Source organism: Geotrypetes seraphini, chromosome 2 (assembly GCF_902459505.1).
Source record: "Geotrypetes seraphini chromosome 2, aGeoSer1.1, whole genome shotgun sequence".
NCBI lineage: Eukaryota > Metazoa > Chordata > Amphibia > Gymnophiona > Dermophiidae > Geotrypetes > Geotrypetes seraphini.
The window spans coordinates 510,071,487-510,081,406 of NC_047085.1; the positions used below are offsets into that span (position 1 = coordinate 510,071,487).

Here is a 9,920-nt window from a genome sequence, read left to right on the forward strand (position 1 = left end):
GGAGGAGTCATTTTTAGAAGTTAGGTTTCGCCAGATGTGGAACAGTGTACTGATTTGATTTTTTGACCTGGAGATTTTGTCTCCATAGAAATTCTTCCTAGCTTTTTTTAGTACGGAGTTGTAGAATTTGATGTTTTCTCTCCAGGATAGCCTGTCTGAGGGAGATTTCTATTTTTTCCATTTTCGCTCCAGGGCCCGACATTTCTGTTTTAATTCCCTGTGGTATGGGAGATACCAGGGAGCCTTATGAGAGTAGGAGATGGGTTTAGTGGCTAGAGGGGCAAGAGCACGGTATGTGGTTTTGGAAAGAGTCACCCAGTTGTGCCAGATTGAGTCTGGGTCCGTGTGATTGGGAAGAGGAGGGAGTTTGTTAAGAAACTGGGACCAGAATAATTCACTTGTGATTTTTTTACGGTAGGTGATGGAGTGTGTGGCTTGGGTTGGGGTACCAAGGTCTGACATGAAGACAGGGAGGCAGAAAGAGCCTAGGAGGTGATCGGACCAGGGGACATGTTCCCAACGGGTCCCATCAATGGAAGTTTTGTGTTCAGTCAGGTCAAGAAAGCTGATGATGTCAATGGAGTGTCCCTTTTCGTGGATAGGGGTGGGCGGTGGGGCGGTGGAGCAGTGAAGCCTAAGGAAACGAGGAAGTCTTTGAAATCAGTTGTGTCCTTGTTGGTGTTGTCATCTAGATGAAGGTTTATGTCACCAATGATCAGTAGTCTTTGGAATTTTAGATAGGCCCTTGTTATGGTCTCAAGAACAAGATCAGAGGATTTGTTCCAGGGGGTGGGTGGGCGGTAGAGTAGCAGGATGCCTAGTGGGTGGGGATGAAGTTCGTCATTAATTGAAGCTAGCATGAATTCTAAGGAAGGATGACTGCCCTTTTCGAGGAGCTCAACATTAAAGAATGATTTGTAGAGAAAGGCTAGACCTCCTCCTTTCCGGTTTATTCTGGGAGAGAAAAGACCATGGTAGCCCGGGGGACAGAGTTCATTTTGAGTGAGTAGGTCATCTTTTTCGATCCATGATTCAGTGATACACAAAAAACCCGGATCTTTTACTATTTGGGTCTTATTTCTGACGGATCTGGTGTTACAATAGAGAGTAGGGACTGGGGTGAGAGAGTCTGAGGTAAGGTTGGGTAGGTTTGCTAGGGGAACAGGCTTTAAAGAGGTGAGGTTTACTCCTCGGTGCTTTTTGAAATGATGGAGTCTGGTGGGTACTAGCGTAGGGATTCTGAGGCCAGGGCAGATGTTGTTGGTGAATGTAGCATCGGGAGAGTTTGGGGGGAGAGGTTTTTGGGAATGGGAAGTGTTGTGAGGGAGCAGAGAAGGAGAATAAGGGGCCAGAGTGATGGCTTCATGGTTGGAGTCAGGTGGGCCAAAAGAGAGGGGGTTGGTCAGAGAATTTGCCAGGAGGGAGGGGAGGGGAAGAGAGGGTTCAGGAGAGCTGATAGCGAATGGGGAGGAACAGAGACTGAAACCTCAGTACCGGCAAGAAAATCCTGCTGATACAACTAGACCTTTCTGCAGCCTTCGACTTGGTAGACCACGACATGCTTCTACAAACTCTCGACTCAATAGGAATCTCAGGCAAAGTACTTACAAGGTTCAAAGGATTCCTACAATCAAGAACTTACAGAGTCAAAACAATGCAAGAAAAATCAGAACCATGGTCCAACCCCTGCGGAGTTCCCCAAGGATCACCCCTATTTCCTACACTGTTTAATATATACATAGCTTCCCTCAGCTACTACCTGGATAATCTTGGCATAATTTCATACAGCTACGCAAATGACATCACTATTCTCCTACCCTTTGACCAACCAGAATCCATCATGACAAGCACAATACACAAAACCCTCGAATCAGTTGCAATTTGGATGACAGAGCACAAATTAAAACTTAACCCTGACAAAACAAATTTCATCCTATTAGAAAAAAACAAAACTCCAACATTAACTAATTTTGTTATAAATTCGTTCTCGTACCCAATACAACCTACACTAAAATTGCTTGGAATCACAATTGACAGAGACTGCACCATGCAACCCCAAATTAACAAAATAATAAAGGCATCGTTCATGACCATGAGAAATCTAAGAAAAATCTGAACATTCTTCGAAAAGAAGCAATTCCTACTATTGGTACAATCTCTTATTCTTGGGATGATAGACTACTGCAACATACTATACCTACCATGTCCCGCGACCATGATGAAGCAATTGCAGACAGTACAGAATACAGCCCTAAGACTTGTCTATTCACTAAAAAAATATGACCATATCACAGAGGCATACCATGACTCGCACTGGCTTCCAATAGAAGCGAGAGTGCACTTCAAATTCTACTGCTTACTTTACAAGGCTATCAACGGAGAAAGCCCAACCTACTGGAATAACCGACTAAATCAATCCTCCTCAACCAGACACAGAAGAACCCACTCACTATTCTCCCACCCATCATCCAAAAATGTCAAACGAAAAAAACTTTATGACAACCTAATAGCCTCCAAAGCAGCTAAACTGGACAGACAAATCACCACTGTTATCTTCGACTACAGACTACAAAACCTTCAAGAGAGATACTAAAACCTTACTCTTCAAAAAATACATAAAACCTATCCAGCACGACCAATCCCAACCCAACATCCAACACGCTCTATACCCTTAATACTCTCTAATATTCTTCTATTTACCAAACGTTATCTAAAACCCCATAATTCACCCTATTCCTATCTCCTAAAGACTTCTACTTCCCGTTGGTAACTCTTTTACCCGACATTTTTTTATTACCTTAAAAAAAAAAATTTATGTCATCGCTTATTCTATTCATTCACATTTTGAATGTAATTCTTGTTTTAGTTTGGATGTAATCCGCCTTGAATGTAATGTAATATCAGTTTCCTTTTTCTCTTGTTATTTATTTATTTTCCTTACATAAAGGTCGGTAGCCATTTTTATTGCTCCTTTCGGCTTGGACCTCTGTTTTTCCACTTCTCTTATGTCCTCCCATCCTATTAACTCTTTCTTTAGATAACACCTTCATTTTACTAAAGTCTACATGTTTGAAACCCAGGACTTTGAGTTTTGTGTGGCTACCTTCCACTTTAGTTGTTCCACATCTAAATGTGTTGCACGGCTCCATCTGGCTGTACAGCAGGACACCATCTTAGGATGTTGGGCGCAGCTCCACTTGGCAGTCCAGCTCAATCCCTATCTCTATCTCTGGTTGTGGAACGTAGTTGCACCTGGCAATATGGTTTGGCCCCTACCTCTGGATATAGAGTATGGTGCCAGCAGTATTGCATGGCCCTGTCTCTAGATGTAGAGTGACCCTGCCTGGCTGTTTAGTATAGCTCCAGCTCTAGATGTCATACCCAGATCCATCACTAGAGGCCACACACAGCTCAGTGTAGAGCACAGCACTGTTTCGGGCTACTGCGCACAGCTCCATTTCTGGCAATAAGCGCAGTCCTTTGGCTGTTGGGCACAGCCCTATCTCTCTGGTGCACATTCTTGGCTGGCTGCAGAACAAGATGCCTTCCTTGGCTGTTGAGTACGTGTACTTGGTGCAGCTCCATCCGTAGGGGTGCACGGCATCTTCACTGATGTCCGTCTAGGCTTTGGATGCTGCTTGTCCTTTGATTCATGGAAAGTGCTCCCTTGTCTCCTGTGGGTGGACTGGCAGTTCAAGTTCAATTTGTTCAACACTGAACTTTGGCAGACTTGTTTTAGTGGAATAGGTCTCGCTGTTTGGAGGTCTGGCACATAGTTTCCGGTCATTCCTTCAGTGGGGCAGATAGTTCTATCTGGGATAGAGTTCTTTTGGTTGAGGGGTATTTCTTGGAGATGGCGGTTCCACCTTGGCTCACCCTTCAGTTCTTTGGGAGACAGCGAACCACTTGGCTTGGTGTCTCATTCTTTCTATGTTCTGTTTACTGTCCTGCCCTACTGTGGACTGCTGATACACTGGTCAAAATCTGTTGCAATAAATTGCGACAAATTTCTGGGCACACTTTGAGCAAATAAACTGCGACAAATTTCTGAGCAAAATTTTCAGATGGACTTTTGTATCCATGATGCCCATATTAGCATCATTGGAACTTGCACAAAATGTTATGCTGGGCTACCAAAAATTAACACTCTTGACTAATTATTCTCAATTTTACAAACAGCTAAAAATTACACTTTATTCATCATTGTGCATAATGCTGCCAACATCCAGCCAGACAACTGGGTGTAGCTCAGTGACTATTGCAGTTAGGAATTTAAAATCTTAGGAGAATTCTTAGTACCCTGACTATTCTATGTGCAAATTTTGAACAAAATCAGAAACATAATGGTGGGGACCATTAAACCCCCTTGGTATGGAATGACCCGACAGGGTTGCCCTCTTTCTCCCTTATTGTTTGTTCTCTCTTTAGATCTTCTGATTCGTGAGAAGACTACTTGGCCAGGAGAGTTTCCATTGCGATGGGTGGCTCACCATTTTACTTATCTAGGGGATTAATGATAGGAACAATAGCTTTACCCACAGTTTAAAACGAACCGACTGTCAAATTTGTTCTCCAATTCTGTCCTTTTGGCTATTTTATAATAATTACTTCTTGAATTTCCCTTCTTGGGTCTCAAAAGTTGTGGACTAAATAATTAATATTATTTCTTATATGGTAACCACTTATTTATGAGGGGGTTCTAATTTCCAAATCTGTATTCAAGTAATGTTTGCTTGTCTTTATTTTGAAAATTGGTAAATAAAAATATATATATAAATATCTTAGAACTCAGCACTGTCTTTTAGCACATGATTAATACCTTCTGTTTTTATCCAACAGATCATCAAATCACACAAGAAAGAAAGAGAGAAAAGAAGCAAGGAGAAGATCCTGGAGAAATAGAACAAGTCCAAAGACAATCAGGAAACATCTGTGAGAATATTTCCCAGGGAATTGAGAGGATTAACACACAGAATTGTAAACAGGCATCAAAGGAACTTGAAGATCCTACAGAAGACTTAAGGGATGGACACCTAACAGGGAGACCCTTCCAAATTAATAATAGTGATAAAATGACTGCTGAAGTCCACCATGGGAAGAGAAAAGGAAAAACATTCCACAAAGAATTTACACGTATTAAATATAAGAGGAGCTTCAACTTTATTTTCCCTAAACGTAATAAGAGCTTCCCCTTGTTTCCAGAACTCCAAATACACAAAAGCAATCATACAAATGAGAAACCAGTTACATCCACTGAGTGTAATAAAAGCTTCACTCAACCTTTAACTCTAAAAATTCATCAGCAGACCCACCCAGCAGTCAAACCATTTACCCGTACTGAATGTAAGCAACGCATTACTTGGTTTTCACCTCTAAAAATTCACAAACAGACCCACACAGGAGACAAACCATTTACTTGTACCGAGTGTAATAAAAGCTTCTCTCGGCTTTCACATCTTAAGATTCACTTTAGGATTCACACGGGAGGCAAATCATATGCATGCACTGAGTGTAATAAAAGCTTCACCTGGCTTTCAGATCTTAAAATTCATCAGAGGATCCACACAGGAGGCAAACAATTTACATGTACTGAATGTAATAAAAGCTTTACTCGGCTTTCAGAGCTAAAAATTCACCAGAGGATCCACACGGGAGAAAAACCATATATATGCAGCAAGTGTAATAAAAGCTTCACCCAGCTTTCACATCTAAAAATTCACCAGAGGATCCACACGGGAGACAAACCATTTACATGTAGTGAGTGTAATAAAAGCTTCACTCGGCTTTCTGATCAAAAAAGACACCAGAATATCCACATGGGAGATAAACCATTTACATGTCCTGAGTGTAATAAAAGCTTCACTCAGCTTTCTGATCTAAAAAGACACCAGAATATCCACACGGGAGACAAACCATTTACATGTAGTGAGTGTAATAAAAGCTTCACTCGGGTTTCAGGCCTAAAAAATCACCTGAGGATCCACATGGGAGCCAAACCATTTACATGCGTTGAATGTAATAAAAGCTTCACTCATGTTTCAAATCTAAAAAGACACAAAATGATCCACACAGGGTACAAAACATTTACACGTACCGAGTGTAATAAAAGCTTCACTCAGCTTTCACATCTAAAAATTCACCAGAGGACCCACACAGGAGACAAACCATTTACACTTGCTGAAGACTAAATTTTATATATAGCCTCCAGAAAATTGGTGCTGAAAAACGAGCTATTCTCTAAGCTTAAAGTTTGGCATCAATAATAATAAAATGCTAGAGGCGCATGCGCTCTTGAAAATTCGTGAGTGGTGGCGCCATGAGGTGTGCTTCTGTGCCAGTCCTCACGGCGCCTGCGCGTGACTGTGCAGAAGACACCAGCTCCGTCCCGCTCCTCCTCAAAGCGGCCTGCTGAGGTTCGCCAGCCGCTGTAGCGAACCTCGCAAGCCGCTCTCCACCTCCGTGCAGAAGAAGGAATCGCTGTGTCACCTCCCACCCTCACTTGCTGCCGCCGCTGATCCTTCTCTTCAGAGCAGCCTGCGATCGTGGCCGGCTTTAAAGAACCTCGCAGGCCGCTCTCCAGCTTCAGCAGCACGCTCCCTCTGACGCACGGGATCGCGTCAGAGGGAATGTGCTACCGAGTTGGAGAGCAGCCTGCGAGGTTCGCTAAAGCCGGCCACCACAATCACAGGCTGCTTTGGTGAAGAGGAGCAGGCCAGAAGACGCCTGGATGTTGGGAGGGTAAGAAGGGAATCAATACCGGGAGCCAGGGGGAAAGGGAAAGGGGGCTGCTTTGGGGGGAGGGGTGTGCTGGGGGGAGACATAAGGGGCCATGGAGAGATAGGGAGAGGGAAAGGGGGCTGCTTTGGGGGGAGGTGTGCTGGGGACAGACAGCTTTGCTCGGGGGGGGGGGGGGAGACAGAAGAGGGCCATGGAGAGACAGTTAGGGAGAGGGAAAGGGGCCTGCTTTGGGGGGGAGGTGTGTCCTGGGGGCAGACAGCTTTGCTCAGGGGGGGGGGAGACAGAAGGATACAGACAGCGGCCAAGGAGAGAGAGAGAGAGAAAGAAACACAGACAGATCTATTCTAGCACCCGTTAATGTAACGGGCTTAAAGACTAGTGGTTTATAAAATAGCATTTACACCTGGGAACTGCGTCACAAAAATATGGTGCAAGTGCCTGCATCTAAATTTGCAAAGCTGAAGTAGAGAGTGACAAGGGGACGAGTACCTGTAGTTAACTGAAGGGATGCAGTTCTGTTAACTGTGGGGTGGGGCAGGTACAGAACCCGTGGCCACGCGGACAAACTGTGTCCCGATGTCATTTTCTAGTAGTCTTAAACAGGCTGTTCCAAATAGATGGAACAGCATCTATAAAATGCTAGTATCAATATGTTAAAACTTAACACATCTTGGACAACTGGTAACTGAATTCAGTGATTAATAAAATCTGCAGAAACTGCTTTTGGATTTAAATGGCATCATTTGTGTCTTGTCTGATTTTGATGTGCCAACGAGAGTCTTGTGCGCTGATCAGATTCATACCACCTGCAATGTCTTTCCATCATGTGCCCAGTTGCTCAGGCATCTTACTGTTACCGCAACAGATTCATCCATTATTGCTGGCATCAAGTTGCATTTCCAACATTTAATAGACACTTATTTTTCTCTTCATCCACTACAATGTTGGTTCTCTTCTATATCCCTGTTGAAAGACAGTCCAATTATCTTCCCAGATGATGTAAAAACACAGGTAACCAAATTGCTAGGAAAGTTGTACCAAAACCAGACCAAAATGGAAGGCTCTATGACTTACAAACAGTTGAACAGAATATCATCCCTTTTATATGTTAATAAATTGATTTAAATATAAAATGAGTGTTAGAGGCTTGTGCAGATGAGGACAGACTCTGTAGGGAATGGGCTCTGTAGGGAATGGGCGACGATAGAGACAAGAGCCTGAGGGGACAGGGAAGGTATGGGGACAAACTTTATCCCTATATCATTCTCTCCTGAAGAAAAACTAAGGAACCATGAAGAACAGCTAAGAGTTATGATTGACTATGACCCTCTGCCAGGATCAGTTCTTGTAAGGATGCACGCCATCACCAACAGCTGTCTGTCCTTTGATAACCAGAGGTGAATTTACACTCTGGCAGGGTAATCTCAGATTTGGGTCCCTCTCTCTGGAAGGGAGGCACAAGGAGACTGATCTCTGTAACCTGATTCAGGAAGGCACATGAGTCTCACATAGACTCTTATCCTGGCTGTCTTAGTCTCTTCTCTGCAATCACCAGCACCTCCCGAATTCTGTATGGACACTGATTAAGTCCTTTGTTCTTCTTTTCCTCTCCTTCCCGCTACTGAGGTCTCTATCCAATTGGTGTCTCCGTTGGCAGGGCATTTTTTTTGGTCACATTAAATGTCCAGCAATATCTGTCAAGCATCACTAGGTCCAAAGCCTAAAAATGGTAAAACAGGCATAGCCCTACAGGACCAATCAGGTCTTTATCTGCTGTCATTTACTATGGTACTGTATTACTAATTCCACATCGCTCGTTTTAATGTTTTTTAAGATTGTGTGTCACATTTAAAAATAAAAAGTCTCTCTCTTTGCAAATCTATGCTTTTTTTCCATTGAAGAACACTACATCTAAATGTCTAGGGCAGTGTCTTGCAAACTTTTTAGCCATGATACACTAAACTTGGGTAGAAAGAAAAAACTGCAGACAAGAGTACAAGATGCAGGCTGGGTTTTATTTGCACAATTCTTAGCATCCATTTGGTACATTTTTTATATACTTCTTTCATTGTGGGACACCAGTATCACTTTCTCTTTTGTAGCATCCATATTTCTCATTACGGAGTCTTTTCTATTGTGTAGGATTGCCTTTTTATCGGGAGTCCTCTACGATTATAGCGTTTTTGTAGACAGGTTTGAGTATATTTCGATTGACTCTGCCATGTTTTACTATATTCATTTTTGTATTTCTTTCTCCGATTTGAGATGCCAGCCTTTTTAATCAATAGTTCTCTGTTAGACCGTTTATTGCTAGTTATACAGATGGGGCTGTACACACAGTTTACAGTCTTTTCAATTTAGACTCTTTAAAATTCAGGTCACTGTTCTAGTTTTTTATTCATTTCAGATGGACTTTTTAAGTCCATGTCATCTTTTAATAAGTAATGATTTATTGGGTGTTGTTTTATTAAATAACTAGTCTTTAAGCCCGTTATATTAACGGGTGCTAGAGTAGATGTCTCTCTGTCTGTTTTTTTTTTTCTTTGTCTCTCTCTCCTTGGATGCTTGCTGTCTGTCTGTCATTTTTTCTGTCTGTGTCTCTCCCTATGTCCTTAGTGCCCTCAGACTTACGTTTTTCAAAGATCAACTTGGCTGCAGTATTCTGGATTAGCTGGAGTCTGAAGACTTTTTTTTTTATAGGCTTAAGTAGATGGCATTGCACTAGTCTAGTTTGGAGAGGATGATGGATTGGACAAGGACGGCGAAATGTTGTTGATGAAAATAGGATCTTACTTTCCTCAGCATGTGGAGGCTGAAAAAGCATGATTTAGCCAAGGAGGAGGTGGTCATTGAGGGAGAGAGAAGAATCGATAATGATGCCCAAGGACCTTGCTTGAGAAATCAAGCTGCAGTGCAGCTTCTGAGGGTAGTGCAAAGAGGGTGGGCAGGTGTTCTAATTTTGGGCCGAGCCAGAGTAATTTTGTTTTTGATTCATTCAATTTCATCTGTATCGAGAAGGACCAGGAATGGAGTCTCATTATGCAAGCTGTAATGTTCTTGTGGAGGTTGATGAGGTTCTGGTCTGTCTCAAGGAGGACAAGGATGTCATCAACGTATGTGTAGATTGTATCAAGGGGGGATAATTGGAGGAGTTTCAGGGAGGACATATAGAAGTTAAAGAG

The 9,920-nt window shown here is 42.7% G+C and overlaps 1 protein-coding gene across 3 annotated transcripts in view; it reads left to right on the forward strand.

Moving 5' to 3' along the window:
- The window catches only part of LOC117354622 (gastrula zinc finger protein XlCGF28.1-like), a 29,791-nt gene extending 23,189 nt beyond the window's left edge, over positions 1-6,602 (forward strand). For all 3 annotated transcript variants that reach the window (XM_033932429.1, XM_033932427.1, XM_033932428.1), the window contains one exon: positions 4,840-6,602. In XM_033932429.1, coding sequence (XP_033788320.1) covers positions 4,840-6,188 — 1,349 coding nt within the window. In that variant the 3' untranslated portion in view covers positions 6,189-6,602. The remainder of the gene's footprint in view (positions 1-4,839) is intronic.
- The last annotated feature ends 3,318 nt before the right edge of the window (positions 6,603-9,920 follow it).